This window comes from Lissotriton vulgaris, chromosome 5, assembly GCF_964263255.1.
Source record: "Lissotriton vulgaris chromosome 5, aLisVul1.2, whole genome shotgun sequence".
Taxonomy (NCBI): Eukaryota; Metazoa; Chordata; class Amphibia; order Caudata; family Salamandridae; genus Lissotriton; species Lissotriton vulgaris.
The window spans coordinates 1,074,082,688-1,074,105,417 of record NC_141693.1 but is presented as its reverse complement, the minus strand read 5'-3'; the positions used below and the strand labels follow the sequence as shown (position 1 = coordinate 1,074,105,417).

Here is a 22,730-nt window from a genome sequence, read left to right as displayed (position 1 = left end):
TTTGTCTACGTTGCTTTAGTGTTGGTCCAGGGGGGTGGGGGGTTCCTGGGGGTGGTGGTGGTGGGTGTTGTGGCCCTCTTGGTTGTCCGGCCTGCATGTTTAGTGGCTCCATGGCATCTGTTGTTCTTCAGGTGTGGCTCTGGGCTTGCCTCCCTTTTGTGGTGAATGCAGACTGAATCAGAAGACTGGCTCGTCAATGATGGATTGACAATGGACAAGGTTTTAGTGAAGCCGTCAACAAAGGTGGGAAGAGCTCAGAGCAAAGTAAGTTCTGGGGACATGCCCAGAATGAAGTCAACTTGGATTGGATGCTGCTCCACGTTGGACCTGTTGAAGATTTATACCTGTGAACTTAAAATCCTTTCTAGAAGTTGGGTTTTCTCAGAAAAGGAGGGTTTGACATTGTTAAATGCCCGTCGGTGTGGGTCACACTGAATCCGATTTGCTGCTGTGGTGGAGAATGTAGAGGGAACTGCGGCAGAGTTATGCCCACTGGCGATGTACCCTTCACGGATCGGCTGGCATGCTGGTCCCAGTCCCTCACAGGTCACACTGAATCCTATTTGCTGCTATGGGGGAGAATGTAGATGGAACTGCGGTGAAGTTAGGCCCACTGGCGATGCACCCTTCACGAATCGGCTGGCATGTTGGTCCCAGTCCCTCGATGGTTCTTCAGGCAAAAAGTTGCCAAAAAGTTTCCACATCCCAGGCTTCGGGGTCAGGCAGGAGGAATACTCTCTGACACCAACCAGAGGTCCAGGACCTCAGGAACAGAACCCGTGAGTCAGACTTCACTCCAACAAAAAGACACACACAGGGTCCAGGGCAGGTCCAGTTGGACATTGTCAGATGGGCTCTTCTGGAAAGAGGGCTTTTAGCCATTTGTGTGTCCCTGTGGCTTAACAGGAGGTCAGCCAACTGCCCCTAAGAGTCCATGTCTTTGTCCCGAGTACAAGTGGGAGCAGAAACAGCCATTGGGGTTCTCCTTACTGGTCTAAACAACAGGTGCAGTCATTCTTCGGTCTTCCATAGGTTCAATAGTTTTCAGAAAAGGGTGCTCATGGGTGCCATATGTATACCCGGCCATAGCCTGTGAGTGGGTGTGAATCCTGGCCCTTCCCTAACCAATTGGGAAAAAGTTCCCACTGGCAACCATTACTTTTTTTTCAGCAGTTTCTAAGTCCCCTACTCCAAAAAAGTCCATGGTTCCCCTCTCTGCCTAAATCCATCACAGCAGAACCTTTTTTCTCCTGCGCAGAGCTCCTGTACCCATCCCTGAGGTGTGGCCAGGAAAATGAGAAACCCCTTCTGTGTGTTCTCTCAAAACTTGTTCCGGGGCAGCTCCTCTGCCATTGGGATTGGTGCCTGAATATATAGAAGGACAAAGTAGGGGCAGACTCAGGTGTTAGTTATATCTGCCTGTGACAGGGAAGGTTAGTTAAGTTCCTGTCAGAAGAACAGAACACCTACCAACACCCAAGGCCTTTGTCTCGGGTCTGGGAGCAAGTTCACACCTCATCAAAGGGCTATTTGACTCCCAGTTGACAGTTTAAAGCTCATGCCAATGAACTTTTAGAAGTTTTAGGCAACTGTAGGCTTCTTTTTAAAATATCTTATGTAAAATATTTGGTATAAATCTGACTTTACCAGTGAATTTGGCTAGTAATAAATATTTTAAAAGTCCAATATTTATCTTTGCATATCATTCCTAGGAAAATATTAAATTATTTCATTTAAATAGTATATCCCATTGCTTTTGTATGTAACAACTAACCCTCCTAAAGTGAAAATAGCTTTTGGGGCTTTGTTACTGAAAGGATATGTTTCACTTTTACATGTTGTCCCTTTGAATAACATGAGCCTTGCCTTATTTTGCATTAAGGCCTAGTTAAGGTTGTTTTTTTAATAATTAGAAGGAGGGTGTTAGGCTTGTCAAAAGAGGATATTTTGACAGGTCGGAAAGCAGTTTTAAACTGCTCAGACAGGCTACAGAGGTTGGCCGGCAGTCATGTTTTGCACTGTAGATCTAGTGGTGTCACTATGTGTGCTGCAGTTCTCTAGTGATGTTTAACTTTCAAGCCCTGGGTACAATTAAAACCCTATACTAGGATTTTATAGGTTGGTTGAATATACCAATTAGCATTACAGTCAATTTTGATATGCTTTAGGGGTTAGAGCGAGTGCACTTGGGCCTGGGTAGCAGAGTCCCAGGGCACAGAGTAAAAAAAGGCATCATCAGTCCAAACAAATGGGGGTGATCATGAAAAATGAAGCATTTAACTACATGTACTACCTAATAATCTTCCTTTGGACTGTTGGAGACATGATATCATGGCTCAAATGAATTGAAAGCTTGATTACTTTAATGCACAATGCCTAGGCGTTAAGTCATCCTCAATTCAATAACTCCAGACCATTCAAAATCCGGCAGCCAAAACTGGTTGTGTGGCTTAATATTTCAACCACTTGGAACCTTTGCTACAATTACTACATTGGCTACTGAATCAAACTCTAATTTTACTCACAATCTTATGCATTAGTCTTCATTCTCTTTTGGAACAACACCTAAAATTATTAAGATAGTACTGCCCAGAAATGCACCAAGCAGACAGTTGACTTTCCTCTACTCAGACTCCACTAAAGGGTCAACATTTCTGTAAATCAAAATGCAGACGTGGTGCTTTCCCCATTTGTGACCTGTCTTTATAGAATTTTCTTACACTTGAGTTACGTTCCATAACTTCATACCTCTCATTAATGACGCAACTGAAAACGTCACTTTGAATGAAAAAAACAGCTTCTCCTGTGGGGTCTCTTTGTTAATCTTTGTAGTGCCAGGAGTACTTCAGGGGACACCTATTCTACAATCAATTGTCTAACATAACTACAGGAATCTCCAGTAAACAAAGTTCTCACATGAGTTATATATAACAAAACACATCTGCACAACATATGTATAATATAATTTTTACGAGAACTGGCCAATAGAGATCACCACATTATTCCTATGAATTGCCACCATTTTCAGCCATTGGCAGTGTCTACTCCCCTTAGGAGCACATTCAGCTGGGCAAGGAAGTGTTATCCTCATAACACATAAAATGACTTTTTAATCACGTATACTTTACTCATTAAACAAACAGGGAATGGAGTTTAATTTAGTAAACACAGTTTATTGCTTACATTTGTCTTAACAAGGATTCATTATTCAAACATATGTTAACTTACTGGTTCTAAATCAACTTCATTTCCTTTCCTTCTCTCTGTCACATTTTTGTGGGGTAAAACAAACAGTTCAGCAGAGGTTGGTACTCCAGGAAACACTGCCACCAAAATCTGTTCATGGGCAATATTAGTCACCTGGAAAGTAAAAACAGACAGTAACTCATTCTCAAAGAACAAGTTTAATTTTCATTCACTAGCTGTAATTTATCATGCATTCAATGGAACTGCTACATCTAGCATGCAACGACTAGATAGCTCTTGTTGTTGTTCCTGTGGTTCTGTTGAAACCTGACATGCAAACAGTTTATCTTTTATCCACATCTATTGTATCATTTCATCAGCCTGAATTGCCCTTTGAGGCAGCTACCAATCGAATTATGTGCAATAGGAAAGCGAATTCCTAGCTTACATGACAGAGGAACTTCATGAGCCCCCAAGAGAAACAAACCCTTCACTGAAATACATGCAAACTATAATGCAAGCTGCAGAGTAAGGCATCCTTAGCAAAGACTTGTCTAGATGTTCTCACTAAACATCATTTGATTGTCTCCTTTTCAGCGTTGTAATCAGAGGTATCCTTCACATTTCTGTAAATTTAATGAATGGTTTCAAAGTGTTCTAAGACTTTCATTGAGAAAACATAATTTAAATTGTCTTTATTTATTATTAAGACGGATTTATTAGGCCTTGATATTTGACAGACACTTGTTAGTCTGGGGCTATATTATCTCCATCCGTATTAGTTGTGAGTCAAATGGCCAGCTAAATAATATGACTGAATATCACACCATAGGTCAATTAATAGGGATCCCTGTAAGTGTGTGTTTTCTTTTAAACAATCTAAAGTATTTCCATCTTAAATTGTTAAAAATGCTATTTACAGATGTGTGCTATCATTGCACAATATATTCCTAGTTACAATGTGAGACATTAAGAAGAAATGTAGAGCTTACTGTGAGTACATTCGGTGTGCTGGCTGAAGTAGGCCTCTTACTAACACACCAGTGATACTCTTTGCAGTGTTAATCTAAGATGGCTATGCTATTGATATTAGTGCTTGACCAGTAAAGGCTCAGGACATTAAGGAAAAGGTCGAAGAAAAGTACACATTCCTCTGGGGCAATTTATGTGCCAACAGGGATGACTGTACTTGCATTTTATGATGTGTAAATTCCTGAGAAAAGAAAGAGGGATGTTGGCTATTTTATGAATTACAACACAACGGTGCTGATTTACAAAGAAGTCACTCAACTCATTAATCAACGTTTCTGTAATGCATTGTGTTGGAGGAAAAGAGAAGTAAAATACCATATCTGTGAAGATATGACACTCTCCTTCTCTCTCTCTACCAAAGGCTCACAATCAGGCTGCCTAGTGACATGCACACACCTTTGCAGCATTGTCCAAGGGAATGTGTGTGTGATGTCTAGCATTGCTTTTGTGATGCAAGTGAACCCTTCCAGTACAAAATATCATGCCTAGACACACTTTAAAACTTTTTCTACTTGCATGTGTGCTATACAGTGTAGCACACATGTAAAGTCAGAAAGGTTTGGAGAAATAAAAGTATTTCTCAAAGTTAACACCACTCTCAAAAGGACAATATGTTTTGATGAAAAATCCTGTCTATTGTTGTTTGTAGATAGGGCTAGTTCATATTTATCTTGTCACATCTGCTGTGTGTTCAAAGACAGAGGTTAGTGTTTATTATTCTTTCTATAAACTGCTAAGTTACAGAATTTGTCAAGTGAACTATTTGACAATCTTACTGGGGTGAAGTAGGTTTGAAAGGAAAGACTGTAGGGTGTCAGTTTTCTTTTCTAACACACATCAACTTTAACATTAAACATTATACTTTAAAAAGCTGTAAAATAACTAGGAGTTTGCACAATCCCTAAGACTTCCATGAAGTAACATTGATGGCAGCATCCTCACTCTGAAAATTGTCAGCAAGCCAATGTAAAAAAAATAAAATCAAATAAACCACATAATAGCCGTGACCCTGATGAAAGCGTCTTCACAATAAAGTGAAAGGTTTGCCTCTGGTCTAACATCTACTGAATGATCGACTGACATGCTGTTTGCTCCATGAAAAGCAAGTATATAATGCACCTGATTTATGAAAGGAAACCCAGATTGTCTGCTCAGATTGCCCTTTTAAGTAGAAGTGTAGCCATGAAAAATAAATCCTTAAAGTAAAAATGGTTTGATGATAGCTTACTTGTAAAAGGGCTCGCTTGATGATTTTGCTGATATCCTGCCTCCACTCAGGGATGTCGGGGTTATGATAATCCAGATTAGGCGAAAAAGAAAGCAGCTGCGACTGGAAGTATTCTGGAGAGAGAAGGGATAGATGCATCATACAGATTGGACACACTTCAGTTTCTCCAGAAATTATATAGTTGTGAGCAGCATGTCTCAAACATTTATCATAGTTAGGTGCCAAACTCACCATAATATAATCTCCTAGCTCAAAATCTATTCACCGGTTCCTGTCTGAAGATAGGAATGCTTCAATATGAGTTCCTTCACAAACTTGTATTGAAGTGTGTCATATCCGGGACAACATCAAGTGAAATGGTCAGAATTGCGCAGTGGAACTTTCTGCTCTAGTTAAAGGCACAATTGTTGGAGCAGGGGCTTAGCAACATATTGCACATACAATGTGCAATTCCATGACTGCCAAAATTTTGTAGCCACACTAAGGGCTAGTTTTATGAAATAGTGGCACAGCAAGGCACTTTGCTGCACTGCATCACTGGGAAAGGGCAGGAATGTGCTGTATAAAGGAAATACGGGGCCTTTCTGTCCTTTACCCTGCACTGGTGCACAATGGGCTGCCGAGCCCAAATTTTGGCACCATTGCACTTTGGTGCAAGGGTGCTTGTGTTGCATGCAGGATTGTTTTTGTGCTGGAAAAGACACCTTACTGAGCAAAGAAAAAATCCAGAGAGGCGTTTTTACTCTGTCAAATGTTTTTCTCCTCATTACGCCTCTTTTTGGCACATTCCCAGGTTTACATGTTCTTGTAAATCTGGTAGTTCACATACAAATCCATGGATGTTGCGTGGGAGCATCCATGGAAATGCCTCCCTGGTACAGAGTAATGCAATGCACTAATTTGCGCTACATTACATTGCTCAAGATTTATGAAGCCTCACAGAGCCATGCAAGGTGGCCTTGTGTGGCTTCATAAATTAAATTTTTCATTTGCATCGCTCTTGCACCACATTGTGTGGTGCAACTGTGATGCAAATGGACTCCTAAATATATGCACCTGAGAGTATAGCGCTTTAAGGTGGACCTGGGGTTTAATACCTCCAATCCACCTTTCAATACAGCAGTATGTTTAGGAAGTGATAGAGATAGCAATGCAAGCTGGTGGACTGTGCATGTGCATCTGCCTGCATTGGGATGCATAGGTTGTTCTTTAGACCCACATCCTGCACTGCCAAGGGGTGCACTTGTGGGTCATACTGAAAGTGAACCACTTAATGCATAGTTTACTTCCAGATGGAGTGTTTGTCCTTGCATTGGGACCTGTCACATGAAACCTGAGCATGAGCAAAAGCATACACTCATTTACAAAGAGACTTGCCCTCATGCAAATGAGAGGGCCCCCTTGAAACCACACAGGCACAATATATGCACCAGACAAGATTCTGTGGATGCTTCTATAATAACACAGTACAGTGTGATGCAAAAAAAATTACTTAAACTCCTCAGGTACCCTATGTAATATGGCCACTGGTGTCAGTGTATGTCAATTGATAGGAACGTCATCATCAGTGAGTGTCTAATGGTGTATTCATGTAATGCAAACTGACAAGATTGGAAATGAACCCTAACTACAAAAAAATCAATCACATAGATTATGTGCTCTCCTTTATACATTATTTTAGAATTGGAGTTTGATAAATTGAGTTATGTTCTTAAATGAAACACAACCAAAATGACAAAAATCTAATCAGTAGAACTGGAGATATGCAATTTTAAATATCTCAGTTAAAAAAGCTACAAAAAGCACCAAGCGCCAACCATGGATATCTGGTGTTTCTGGATAGGGACAAAGTCACAAGTTCAGGCCAACCACAATGAACTTGGACAGGCTTCAATGACCCAGTTAGGCCCGCTGAGCAAAGTACCTTAAATCCTGGTTTGCAGAGCACTGTGAAGATCTGGGTTGGAGATGCTGAGGTGGGTTTGAGGTGCTGCAAGGAGTTGATGTGAGGTCCTGCATCCTCATCGAGGATCCCATCAATGATGGCCTGCGACATGAAGTCCGGTGTTGTGGATGTGTCGCCCTGTCAGGGTGATGTGTCAGTTCCAAGGAACTGCAAGGCTGCAATGAGGAGTCCGGTGTTGTGGTTGAGGCTGCAGTCGACAAGCGACATGAGGGTCTGTGCCAGATGTGCACCATTCAGTGGCAGTTCTGAAGAGGTGACGGGCTGCAATGTGATAAGGCTCCTTGTGAAGATACAGATACATTCAACAGTGGCAATGTATGGGCTCTGCTCTGGGTTTTGCCATGCAGCAGATGAGAGGCTTTGGTTTCGCTGGGTCCACAGATGCTGGCAGAGCACCTTAGGCTCACTTCCAAGAGTCCAAGACTGGGGTGGCATCACTTGGTGTAGATTCACAGATGGCAGAGTCCAGGTGCTGGTTTAACAGTTATTGGAGTCTGCGGACCCTTAAGCTCAGGTCAGGATGCCAGAAAACTAGCCCTTGATTTCACTCTAGGCTCCTGGGTTCAACAGATGCAGGACTAGTCACTCTCACTCAGGCAAGAGGGCAGCAGGTAGCAGGTTGGCACAGCAGTGCAACAGTCCTTCAAAGTAGCAATCCAGCAGAGTGGCAGTCCTTTCAGCAGCACAGCAGTCTTTCTTCCTCTCAGAGTATCCACAGGGCCAGAAGTGTACTGAAGACGCAGTGCCTGATGTCCAATGTTTATACCTGGTGCCTTTCCTATGGACAGCAGGAGAAGCTTCTAGAAATTCCCTTTGAAGTCTCCAGGCATCCTACCGTTCCTCTCCTGACTCCAGACTTACTACAGGGGTGTGCTGCCCTTCGTCTGTATGCAGGACATAGCCTGTTCAAGTATAAGTGGGGCTGTGCCCAGCTCCTCCTTCCCATCCTGCCACTGGTGGGCCATCCAGACACACCTAGGCTCTCTATTGTCATGGCTGGCCATACGACACACACTAAACTTAACTGTCAACTACACTCAATCATGAGACCCAGAGACAGGTTGCAGGCCCTAAATGGCTAATGCAGAAAATGCCAACTTCGAAAAGTGCCATTTTCAAAATTGCAAATTAAAATACAGCCTCATCATAAGCTATGAGTGTCCATTACAATTCCAAACACACCAAACAAACTGGTTACCTGTTCCTATTTGGAAATTACAGCTTATTCAATGTAATAAGGTAACTCCAATGTATGCTATGGAAGAGATGGGTCTTGCAGAAGTGGAAAAATAATTTAAGAGTTTTTCAATACCAGAACATGTAAAACAAAAGAGCACATGCCCTACTTTTTAAATATATTGCACCCTGCATCTAGGCTGTCCAGGGTTTACACTTGGGGAGCATTCTATGCATTAAAAAGGAATGTTTTGACCTGGCAAAATGTTTTTTTTGCCAGGTCAAAATCACAGTTTCAAACTGCACACACAGCCACAATGGCTGGCCTGAGACATGTTTAAAATACTACTTAACGGTGTGGCACAATCAGAGTTGCAGGCCCACTTGCAATATTTAATTCACAGAACCTGGGCACAGGTAGGGCCACTTTACTATGGACTTACAAGTAAATTAAATATGCCATTTTGTATAAGCCAATGTTTCCATGTCTTAAGGAATGAGCACATGTACTTTATCACTAGTTAGTAGCAGTAACGTGCCCAGATTCCTAAAGCCAGCAGAAATAGGATCAGCAGAAACAGTGGGCATGAAGGCAAAATGTTTGGGGGGGTGACCACCCTAAAGCTGACAGGCCTAACAACACATTACAAATTCTATAGTTCTAGTGACATCTTACATGCATAATTTAGGTACCACCTCTAAATTAATATAACTTTATTTATTGTGTACCTACAAACCAAACTTAAACTACAACATTGTTATTAATTGTAAACTTATACTTATAACTTTAGTTTATAATTTATGCAACACATTCAAGTTATTTGAACTCAAGCTTCTCCATAAAAAGCGTATTCAGGTAAACTGCATTAACTATGACTCAACACTATACCATGCACTGTGTTCCTACAAAATATATATTATGTGATATCATAACATTGTTTTAAATAATAATATTTTAGGGGGTATAAGTGATATAATATAAAAGGGAATAAGCAGTGCACAGAGAAGGTGAGAGTTAGTTATTTTTAGTGTGGCTACCAAGGTGAATGTCATTCTATGTCATTTCTCTTTGCCTTAAACTAGTAAATGTTAATTGTTTAGAGATCTAAACATTTCTATTGCTGGTCATTTTATACTGGGCATTGTATATTTGACTTGCATTTGGAGCTTCCACTCCAAATGCTAAAATCTCCCAGTTTTGCCAGATTGCACTGTTATAATGAATTTTTCTCGAGCTCGGCGGAGATGGGTAGGTTTTTCCACGCGGACACGGGCAGAGTGAGCTACATTCAATAGACTCGCCCCCGATGTACTGACCCGCCGACCCCTCATGTGGCCAATAGTCCCTGACCATTAGGCATAGGAACTTCCACAGAGGTATTGTACACACCACACACATGACACAAGCATGTTGTTGTAATTATTCTTCTTTGCACTTTTTGTAAGGTCCTGATGAATCGCGGGTGACTTTACCCTGAGCGAGAAACATGTCGACCAGTCTCACTTCTAGCCTTCTCTAGGGTCACTCGACCTAACTTGCTGATACCTAGCGAGCTAGTTCCACCTTTTAATTGCAGCCAGGGGACCCCCAGAATAAAGTTAATTCCGGTACCCCTTGCTACATTTTAATTTCTTCACTACACAACATAACATCCCGCCCACACACCCCCACTTCACCATAAGGCTGTTGGATAAAAAGATCTCCGCCAAAGAGCCCATCTTTGAGGTGAGCCCGTTGGGGATTGCACCGCCTCCCCGACGAGGAGCAAACGCCTATGATGAAGCATGACACCCTTCTGGGTGTGTGAGGCAACTACATCCAACAAAATGGATGCCCTAGGGTGTCTCTTTTACACCTTGGCCACGCCAGTCAAATCCCCCTAGTCTGTCTATAGGAACAGTTCAGCAACCACTTCATTGCGCCACTGTTATAAGGAATACATCTCTCACTCTAACATGAAAATATTTACAGAGAAGCTGCACTCCCTTAGAGTAACATGAATAGAAATACATTCTATTTGACCCCTAAACTTTACCATACACATGCCAGTTAACTGGTTTATCATTTTGACCTCTCCAGTTAAAGGGACATGGTCAAAAAGGTTCAACAAGCAGGCTATTGTCTCTGCAGTATATGCTCTGTATGAACATTTACTAGGAACAAGCAGTCTGCTAGTGCACCAGTAAACAATCAATATGACAGATTAGTGATTGGTTAGAAATCATGCTGTTACTTCAACAATAACCAATTCCCTCGCTACTGTTAAAATTTACAATAGATATATTGTTGCTGAGGGATTTCAATGTTATTTGAATGTTGTAACTAGGCCAACGCATAGGTTTGTACTAACCAGACTAAGAGTTGGCATTGCTCATGTATTAGTGGCCTTCCCTCACCCTAAAAAGCCCCTTGTGGGCCCTTGCCCATGTGATGGACATTCAAATCAAAGCACTATGCACTTTATGATTTTTTGTCCCCTATTTCAGGATGTTAGGATTTTCTTTTTAAAACCATTATTTCTCAAGTATGGAGTTTTAAATGTGGAGGATGCTATGTGTCTGTTATATAACTTGGACCACCCCAACGTATGTTTTTATACTGCCAGTTTTATATGTAAATCGATGGCTTTTAGGAAAAGTATGAGTTTTTAATTATGTCTGTATTTTAATTCCGTTGCTTGTGTGCTATGCTTTTGTGGTCATTTTTTTATGTACCGAATAAAGCTTCATGAACTGAACTGACTGTTCTGCCTTGATTTTCTTGTTATATTAGAGTAGCAAAGAGACATAGGTGTTCATTATTTCACCTACATTGATGGTATTTCAAAGTAATGGTAGATTTACCTGAACATTTATTTTCTATCTTATTGACATTATTTTATAATGTATGTATGTTTTGATTAATATATATTATTAATGATATTCATTTTATTATTTATAGGTGATTTGATGGGTTTGAAGTGCAATAAGGTGGGAGGTGTTTTAAAATATATTTTATATTATTTAAAAAATCGTTAATGTTTCATGTGTTGTTTTATGGTTAGCAAATTCCCTTGCCCAAAAACAGAAAAACTATTCATTTTCAGAAACATCACAGAGAAGGTTTCAAGAGGTTTACAGTGAAGTCCAAAGACATTTGACCTCTGCCAACAAGTGGCAAGACTCCTTTGCTTTTACAGTGGTATGTGTCTGGAAAATAATATAAATAAGATTTCCCAGCTTATTTAGCAGCTTATTTACCAACTTGAAAAAGGTGCCAGCAAGGGATTTTACTTTAGAATAAGCTCATATAGATGAGACCCCTTTGTCGAATCTATCCTTTCATGCCTTTAGAATCAGAATGTGCTTGATAGATTCTTTGCACTAGTCTTGTCAACATGAATGATCCATTTACCATTTAAGAAGTCTTTATTCGATTATTTCATCTTAAAAGATGTACATACAAAATATACATAATAAAAATATACAAATTCTTTGTGACATTAAAACATATTAAATCAGTTAGAACAGACATTATTATAATGGGTACAGAGCATTAATTAAAAGCACACTATAAAAAATTGGAAGACCTAGGACGAGCAATTGAAAGTCGCATTTAAATGATCAAAGACAGAACTGGTACTAGCTGTTTTTTAAATACCTAGTTCTAATCACCCACGCCCATCCAAGGTATTTTGCCACACCAATGACAATAAGAAGCGTTAGGTTAGTTCTTAGAATTCTGCTGGCCTCAATAGCTAAGCGAGTACCCAGGGTTCTGCAGACCGGGCTGAACCATTTGGACCTAGGAGCAGCATACAGAGGGCATACAAACAAAAAGTGATCAACACTTTCACCCAGGACTTGACAGTGCGGACAGCACTCTGACCCACTTGAACACCATTTGTTGGTAAACACCCTTAATGGAAGCGTACCACATCTAAATTGATAGAACAATTTGCGATCCATTGGTTTGGTGATCAGATCCCAATATTTTTCGAGCTTGGGGGCATCTTTGAGGTCGATGAATTTGCTAGATAGGTTGTTTGCAGGCAATCTCTGGTGACGGTTTGAGGTCACCCAATCCCAATAGAGCGCTTTTAATATTTTCTTTGGGGGAAAGACTGCTGAGTCAGGAGGTACCCAAAGTTCGCTTAACCCCAGGGCATAGAGTGATGATCTAAGATCACTAAACCAGCTTATGTTCGATGAACCAGAGATAGCTCTGACATCTAGACATGCCCTGGCATACAGGTTAAGTTCCGGCGTCGTCCATAGGCGCCTCGAGAACGCCAGTGGGCAAAATCTAGCCTGCTCCTCAACCGGTAGACACCCAAGGTCATACATGAATGGAATACTTGGGGTTGACTGCGGCAGACCAGAGGCCACCCTAAGAAATTTGTTTTGGGCTAATCTCAACGGGTCCAAGTTACTATACCCCCAAAGTTCCGCCCCATATAGAACAGAGGAAAGAACCTTGCATCCGTAAATCTTAATTAGGGGAGAGATAGGCCGAGTAAAAGAGCGTCTATGCTCTTTGATCAGGGCGCCGCCAATCTGCAAATGTTTCAAGGCCATAAGCTCAATCTGGGGGGTCCAGCTTAGGGTGTCACTAAATGTAACTCCTAAGTATGTAAACAGCTTCATTTGTTCTAGGGGCATACCCCCCATTGTGACCCTTGCGGTGATCTGATTGTGGCATCTTAAGACCATAAACTAAGGGGGTCATTATGATTGCGGTTTTTCCGCATCCTCGGGGCCGGCGGAAGTCACCGCCGGCCCAGAGGATGCGGAAAAACCGCAGCGGACTGACCAAAGACCCACCGCCACATTAGGATGGCTGGTGGGTCCTGGTTTCCGTCCGCAGCTTTTCCGCCGCGGTCGGCTTACAACCGCGGCGGAAAAGCTCTAATATGGTGACGGTGTCTTCCAGACACCGTCCACCATATTAGGATGGCCTTTAAATTATGCTTTTCCGCGGCGGGTTTTCCGCCGTGGAAAAGCATACAGAACTTCACTGCGGGGGCCCGTTGCGGGCCCCCTAGGTGAAGGGGGGGTGAGGGGTGCACATGGGGGGTACCTATGGTACCCCCCTGCATTTGCATGAAGAAAGCGGCAGGCACCGCGCGGTGCCTGCCTCTTACTGCATGCAAATGCAATGCGTGCATTTTTAACATTGCGGCGGGTGCAGCTTGAAGCTCCACCCGCCGCAATGTTAAAAATAGAGGATGTGACCGCAACCCTTGCGGTCACATCCTAATTGCACAGGAGGGAACTCCGCATGCCATGCGGAGGTTCCCTCCTGCTCTGGGGTCGCGGACGGACGCGATCCTAATCGACCCCTTAGTCTTAGAAACATTTACCTCCAACTCATATTCGTGACAGAATAACTCAAACCTAGACAGGGCCTGCTGAAGACCCTGTCTGGTTTTAGATATTAAAAGGGTATCGTCAGCGAACATGAGTAGAGGTATTTTCATTCCCGCTAATGACGGGGCATCTGTGGGGTGATTAGCAAGTAGTTGACAACCCTATTAATATATAACGAAAAAAGGGTAGGGGCTAAAACACAGCCTTGCCTAACACTTTTCATCAGTCACCTCCCCTGGTTTGCCCCAACGTACCTGGGCATAGGTATTCCTATGTAAGCTAATTAGCAGTCTGACAATAGGGGCTGGCATGCCCATGTCTAATAGGCACTTCCATAAACCAGCCCTCGGTACAAGGTCAAAGGCAGACCTGAGATCTACAAATGCTGCATATAGGTTGCCCTTGCCTAAAAAAAACGTCTTCCAGAAGAGAAGCATAAAATGATAGGCCTGATCTAAGGTGCTTACATGGGACCTGAATCCAGCCTGTAGTGGAGTTAAAATATTGTGTGAATCTATCCAATCATGAATCCTAGCAAGGACAAGACGGGCTATGATTTTTTGTACCGCGTCTATAAGGCTGATAGGCCGATAGTTGGAGGGAACCGACCTATCACCTTTCTTATAAATAGGCAAAATTTCAGCCCCAGCCCAGGATTCGTGGACTCTGGCACCAGAGGCCAAGGCATTAACCAACTGAACCAGATATGGAACCCATAGATCCTGATCCCGAAGGAATAAATCGGCTGGGATGCAATCTGGTCCAGGTGCCTTCCCTCTTGGGATAGAATTCAAGACAGATTTCACTTCAGTAGATGTAAACACTAGAGAGTCAGCCAATATTGGCCAACAGATGTTCTCCAGAGAACTGTCTGGACCCTTAAATTGGTTCCCAAAGCTGATATTGGCCAACAGATGTTCTCCAGAGAACTGTCTGGACCCTTAAATTGGTTCCCATGAGTCAAAGGTTGACGCTCAAAACTTTTCTTTATTCTTTTTCGTACAAGCAGTATGCGTTTATTCTTTGTCCTGAGGAAGGTCTGAAGGAGTTACACCATTAAAGACCGAAACGTCGACCACTCAGTCCATAACTTCATCTGCTTTTCATTACACAAGTGACGTTTACTTTATGTTAAATAAGAGTCATTTGTCTTTTGTATGCATTAGTTTGGACTTTTATTCAAGAGAATTGTATGAATAATTGCTTAAGTTCTCATTCATTTGAAAGCATTATGAGCAGTCCTTACTGTTAAAATGTACCCTAAGAATTTTGGGAAAAAAACATAAAAGAGATATTTTTGATATAAAAAGTTTTCCCGTGTTGCTTTTATCTCATTGAATAGTTTTTTCTGTCTAACTGTTTAACTCAAATTTGAAATTGCTCAGATACCAATTGGGTTGGAACAGATAAATACAGACAACAAGTGGTAAATCTGTTATCTGCTACTTACCTTCTAAAGTAAAATACCTTGCTGGCAACTTTTTCAAGTTTCTAACTTTGCCCAAGCCCGCGAGGGTATATTGGGTTTCCCACCCTTTTTTTCCCAGCTTAATTACCAGCTATTTAGCAAAACATAAAATATCTGTACACTAAAGGCTCTCTGCTTGTCTGGGAGCATCCCTTCTTCTTGAGCAGTTCAGCAAAACATTTTCCAGATAGGAAGCATAAAAAGGGTTTGACATAAATGACAGCTCCCAAAGTCCTGGTCAAACATCAAAATATTACCATATCCAGTGCATAACATATGTACTGAAAAGACGGGGAAGGAGAAGCATCAAATGATCAAACAGGTTGTAGATAGGAGAGTTTCTAGACAGTTTAAGTATCAACTTATAGGATATCCAGCATACGGTGTACTAAAAGAGGCACAATCCAGACAGTTTGAGCACAGGTCATCCGTAACTGGGTAGATCCAGGAGATGCGTTGCCCAGGCAAGAAGTCTGGTTCGGTCAAGTACTTTACCAGAGCTTCTGCCTAGAAATATGGGAATGCAAATGCCCACATCTCCTTCATATGCAATACAGGACTTTCAGGGCAAAAGCTTCTTGCATATTTTCATAGAGTCAAACGAAACCCTAAAAGACCATTCTGGGCGATCACTCCCCCAGACCATTCAATTCCAAAAATGTAGCATACAGAATAGGGACAGTAGGCATGATTGAACCATATATTACAAAAGATACAAAGAGGCTAATGATGGATCACAGCTATGTTGCCAAGGTTGCTGTTCCGTGTATTGGCATGCCTCAGTTATAAAGATCTATGCTCCTGGATTTAAGAAGAAAACACCACCAAATGTCAGTCTGCCGATTGTCTAATCATGTATCTGTGCACCACAGCTCCCTTGTTTTTTTGCAGTTTGACCTCTGAAATTATTATTAATATTATAATATTTTAAAATTTTTGGTGTTTCCTTTAGCCCATGTGTTCTGCCAATCTTTCATTATCTTCTTCACACCCATGATGACACCACAACAGTGGGATTGGCTTGACATCTATCAGGAGAGATGTTTAACACAGCATGCAACAAAATTATTATTATCAAACCCTATGCCAGCATATCCTATCAGGCTTACACCACCACAGGGCATGTATTGTGGTGCCAAGTAATAAGGTTAAATGGCAAGAACAGTTGTGCCTTCTCCTATGATGAAGTTTCCTGTGTCTATGGTCACAGAAAAGATGGGATCTGATTTTCATCTTGCATGTCTTAAAAAAGTATTTCACATTTGATGATGAGTTACGATCTATGATGTGAAGACAGCTGCCAAGATCAGAACTCCAACATACTTACAAAGAAATTTGAAATTAAAAACATAAATTGTAGGTTGTTTAATTAAAAATGTGCAAACAATGTTAGATGTGTTACTTTGCCAGCCAGGGGAAAATGAAAGCAGCAAATGTCCACTCGGGATGAAAAAGATTACTACCAGCTTCTACAAATGTCCAAGATTCGCTATCTGCTCAGCTACCAAGCTTCAAATGGGTATTGTTTCAAAAAAAGCAAAGAATAATTTGATGTCTTTATTGGAATGGATATCCATGCAGATTTCCAGCCATCATCTCTGGGTGATACAGTTTTAAAACTTATAGTTGTAAGATACCACAGCAATAGAAACCAAGTGTTGGTGAAATCATTTCTCTCTTGTGAGCCAGGAGGGAAAGCTGAAAAAGTGGAGAGACATCTTCTCAGGAAAGGAAGCTTTACACCATTATTGGATTTTCCAGGATACCCTTCTGAGACACTGATCCTGAAAGCAGTTCTCACTAGATTGGGACACATAATACTGGCAAAAAAAGTGGGGCATTTTTGGTGAGGATTCTACACTTTATTTGCCTCTTTAGGGTGATTTTTACTTCAGAGTTGTTTTTAAAAAAGGAAAGAAAGTTTCTCTTCACAGCTAAAGAATGCTCACTAAATCAGGGAGGGTTTATCCTACTTGAATTATGACACCAACACATTTTTCATAGCCTGCTTGTGACCCAAGTGGCTAAAGGTTATTAAGAGCCATCTGGGTCAAAGTTGAAGTGTGTCCTAGAACACAGTAAACGTTTGACTTCCAGGTAGAATTTAAATTTACTGGTAGAAGTTGGAATTTTTTGTGGACCAGTGATAAAGGTTGTTGTAACCTATACAAGTAGCAGAGCATGGACTGCAGTCATTGCATTCAGTTCTAAAGATCTATATACTTACCTCAAGGTTGTCCTTCTGCAAGAAACCTTTTTTAAAATGTTATATTTTGGAACACAACCTACATTGGAAGACCTAGAGCAGCATGTGGATTCTATTAAACAAAAATGCCACATTGGTGGATTCAACTAGGTCATCTTCCCATCAAATGTTTCTGGAACAGAAATAAAGGCTGTAGAGGCATCTTTTGAAAAGTCAACCATGTACTAGTGGGTGGAGTGCCTTACTGTAAGTTAGTATTTTAAAGGACAAGGGAACCCAATGTATCTGAGAGGGACCTTGGGTACCATTAGTTAAAAGGAAACAGTGGTCCCTGTCAGCAATTTAGAAATTTGAGCAATTCAATACAGAAATGTAATAAGAACTGTATAATGTACTGTTATAAGAGCATGTAATATTTAATTAAACATCATGAAAAACAGAAAAAAGTGCATCAGTGTCTATAATATTAGGAAATGGGGAACAACATATCTGGAGCACCACTGCACCTATATTAAATAATTATTATACAATTTTTGTGTCAGGATGCTAAGGTCGACGGCATTTCGATCCCACAGCAAATAATGGGATCTTCATCAGGACTAAAAGAATGTCTAGCCTGAGAAAAATCACAGTTTAGTAGATCTTGCTGCTTGCATAAAACAAGCGACATTTGATGCCCCAAAGGTGTCTGGTATCATCCTAAATGATTCAGGTAATGCTGTCGCCAAACCGGAAGGAGAAACCCCCAAAAATGTCTGAAGGGGTACCCAGTCCCAGTGTATCAGAGCTGCCGGGACAATTATGTAGGAGACTTGAGTGGGCCCCAATTTGAGAGTCCTAGGGCAGAAACTGAGTAGCATAGGGATGGAGGAAGATGACGCAGTATGTCAGGGTTGTCTGATTTGGTTCATGGCAGTGGTAGTGTTGTGATCAGCACCAGTAGTAAGGTGTGTGGTCAGCTTCAAGCAAGGCAATTGCATTCGGAAAAATAATCAGAGTGAGAACTAGTGGAGTCTGAAATGGCTGTCGAGGCATTTTTTGAAAATCAGCCATGTAGTGGTTGGTGGAGTGCCTTACTGCAAGGCAAAGCTCTGGATGATTTCATCTTGAATAAGCAATATGGAAAAATGCCAAAGTAACCTTGCATTGAGAGATAGCCACTTAAAGCATTTTGGTACTATGTTTGAAACTACACCAACGCTACTCGATCCTTCTTTCATAAATCCTGTATAGCCCATCAGCCACAGTTTTGATGTTTAGCATACTCAAAATATTTCTCTGGCAGAAAACATTTAAAGCCTGAAGTTATATACATTTACCTAGCCATATCACCATGTTAGATTTTACATTTTTTAATTGGCTGTATCGTTGCCTGTCTTGTTTGTGCTACTTTGCAAATCACAATACATCAAACATTTTCTCTGAGGATTTTACGCTGTTCAGGCCATTTTTGAGGGGAGGGTATCCACAAGATACAATCATTGAATTCTGATTTTTCTTGTGGGTAATTCTGCTTGGGCTATGCAGAATGTATGTCTGTCACACAGTTGGCCTTTCATGCTCCTCACAGCTCTACCCTACAGCTCAATTACTTACACTTTGTCTTAGCCTGAGAAGCAAAATCAAACTGTGAAGTGCATGTATTCTAATATATTGAGTGCATTGGGAAAATATTCACATACCAGTCCGGGGGAGCACATGTGTGACGCATATTAAGCCTTGTCATTTATAGTGCATTAAAACTGAAAAATGGTGGTATTAAATGTCTTTTAAAAGAAAACTTTTAGGACTTTACCTACAAAGCCCTTTTGTGACCGCAAACCCTGTGATTTGGAAGGTCACAAAGTTTGCAACTGCAAAGGTGTTATTCTTTATGTTCAAAAACCCTTTTATAAGTCTTAAACTTCTTTCCGATTAGTAAAAGGGATTTTGTGCCCGTGTACATATTGAAAATAGTAGGTGTTGTGAAGGGATATCCCCTCCTATTTCAGATTTGGAGAGGAATGCATCGAAGGTGTTTCACTGCATTTGAAATATACTGAATAGATATCAACATATTATGACATCTTCCCCTTTGGCAACCATGACAGCAGCCTCCTGGGGGACGCTGGCAGAGGTCCGTAGGACCACTGTCTCCTCTCCCGTTTTTTTCTTTAAACAGTATACTTTAATTCTTAAAAGCTGCACCAAGTGGGGCTTTAATGGACATGGGATGCCTTTTAAAAAACGTTTTGTGTTTGCAAATGCAGTCTTTTGAAGACATCCATCCCTTCATTAGTAGTTAATCACAGAGGGTCAGAAACTGTGACCTGCCTAATAAATATTAATTAGGCAGCTCATTCCAAGACCCTCCCCCCACTGTTGTGTAGTTTGTGAGCCGATCTATAAGTATATAGGTCGGTTCACAATTTCAAACTGCAGTCATAAAATGTCTGTGCTCAAATTCTGACCACTTTTTGAAAATGTAAAGCTTGCACATGTGGTCCTATATATTATTCAATATTACATCACCCCCAGTCTGAATCCCTCTAAAGGATTGTGGGGCATATTATCAAGGGGGTTATCTCTGCTTTTTTGGCTTTAAAAGCCTAGAAAGCGGAGATAAAATTATCTCCCTATTACCTAGCTGTCGCTAACACGAGTTAGCGACAGCTAGTAGGAGATAGCGACCATCTTGGGCCCTGCTTTGCATGTCAGTGATATTTATCACTAATGACATGCAAAGTGGGCGTGCCAAGATGTTAGCGACTGGAAACAGTTGCTAACATCGCTAACTCCTATTACCAACTGTTGGAGATATTCGCGCTAAGCGCGAATATCTCCAAAAGCTAACACCTGCCCCTGAGCAGTTCTTAGCCATGTTATCCAATGGTAGGTGGATAACATGGCTAAGAGCATTAGCTCGGTCATGCATGAATATCGCTGACTTTTCAGTGATATTCATGCATTATTGCCGATTTGTATCGCGATTGCGATAAACCATGGTAATACCAAGGTTTATCTGCGATAAAAATCGCCGCAGCTCGGCGATAATTTTTTATCTCTAATCAAGCAATAGCGATAATTATTGCTATTGCTTGGTAATATCCCCCCTTGTGCCTTACATATACACTCATCATCATCTATTTTTAATTACCTTAACTATTTCCGCCACATGTGATGCTGTCATGACGCTAGGACACAGAATTACCCCCTTCAGTGTAGAGACTACCACCAACTGCCAATTCAATACCAACAGCTCCATTTGAACATTTTTATATCCCCCTCTTTCGTCTCCATCACCAAGTCCTCCTTTTTCAATTTCCTATGCCCATATTGTAGACATAGCCACAACAGTTAATTGTAAGTAGCAGCTAATTGCCAAAATAACCAACTTCCAAACTTCTTTAAAAGGAAGTGGTCAAGCATTAAACACTTAAAAAGATGCCACAATAACAACGCAAAATCCTGCTCTGTGCAACTTCTGGAACCTAAAGAAAGCCAAACATTTTCTGCTGTCAGACTTCACATTTTGCAGGGATCACTCATTTCCATACATCAATATCGAATTTACAAATTCAATTACAGTTGCTTTCATTTCCTAGCAAAGGGTGTAAAACTGTCCCTACTCAGTGCAGAGCCAAGCATCTGCTTTCATTTATTTTGCTTCTGTGGCGTCCAGACTTCATATATAATATTCAGATTTTCTCTGAGTGAAAACACAAGCATTATTAGACTGAGAAAGGGGGAAATGATGAGCCAAAGTCAAAAAGTTTATTTTGTTACGGTACTCAATTGAGGACCACAAAAATAAAATATATACATTATATGATCACATTTAGTACATTTTCAGTGCAATTTTCAGAAATTTAAAAATTTTATAGCAAACGTATTCATTTGGGGGGTTTTTACAAATTAATAAAAATTCTTTAGAATTTATGATCCTGCATGATCGATAAATAGGTGTAAGACATAGTGACCTTGCCTTCACAATTTCTGTATTAGGACATATAAAGAGTAGATGTTCCAAATTCTGATTGCCCCCCTGACAAAAGGTACATGTAGCTGTCTTTTCTGATCTCCAAGTAGAAGTAAAAGTTAATACTGGAAGGATTCCTAGACGCAACATCATGATTACGCGTCTTGCTCCATGAATAAGGGTATAGTCTAGGTAGGGTAAGTATTGCTTATATTCATGGGAGTTTACGTAGGTTTTATACATAGATAAACTAACACAGTGTGAATAATCAATGTCGTAACTCAATTTAGGGGTGAATTTTTTTAAAAATAGTTTGAGTTGGGCTTGAGACCACGTAGACAGTATCTCTGGACTGATTTTGGCTAGCTGAAAAGCCTCTTGCAAATTTTTTAAAAAAGTGAGGTTGCTGGAACCGGTGTTAAATGTCTCGATTTTTAATAAATTTCGAAGAGTGCCTTCCTTAGAATGGAGTAGATTATAGGCCCACCTTATGATACTAGCTACGGCCACAGCATAGGCACTTGTAATGTTGCATTCCAGTCTCAACACCTGTACTGGAATGGATGTTGAGAGCTTTAGTAAGTTTTTTAAAATTTTTCCTTCAATTAAGTTCATATATGTCCATTGATGGATAGGAATGTACTCCGTAGCATATGAGACCACAGGTGGGATCTTCGCTCGATAAACTTGAATCAGAGCCGAAAAGTGCCTCTGACCAGCGGCAGAATATAGGCGAGACAATGCCCCAGCATGTAGATCGCTTTTCCTTTTTAAATGATCTATTTGGCTATTGTTCCTCAGGTTTTGGGAAAAAATTCTGCCCAGGTAAGTGTACTCCTTTACCTGCTCTACTTTCTCCCCTCCCAACTTCCATTCATATCTCACCTTTTTTTTCTGTTTAGAGAAAGCAACCACTTTGGTCTTACTGATATTCGGGATTAGGAAGTTTTTCTTAGAATACTGGTGTAAAGTGTCGAGGTGATTTTGAAGTCCAAATGGAGTTAGATCAAACAGGACAATGTCGTCCGCATACAGCAGGGAATGAATATACTCTTTGGCTATCTTTGGCGGTGTACTCAAGCATTGTTGTAAATTACTTGGTAAATCACTTAGGTACAAAGAAAATAAAATAGGAGCCAAGAGGCACCCTTGCTTTAATCC

General features: G+C 40.9%; 1 protein-coding gene across 1 annotated transcript in view; it reads right to left on the bottom strand.

Annotated features, from left to right (window-relative positions):
• Positions 1 to 22,730, bottom strand: part of SORCS3 (sortilin related VPS10 domain containing receptor 3) — a 1,546,015-nt gene that overhangs the window by 95,849 nt on the left and 1,427,436 nt on the right. Inside the window, exons 25-26 of the mRNA XM_086919577.1 lie at positions 5,447 to 5,559; positions 3,229 to 3,360 (exon numbers count right to left, since the gene is read on the bottom strand). Of these exons, the coding sequence (XP_086775703.1) occupies positions 3,229 to 3,360; positions 5,447 to 5,559 (245 nt within the window). The remainder of the gene's footprint in view (positions 1 to 3,228; positions 3,361 to 5,446; positions 5,560 to 22,730) is intronic.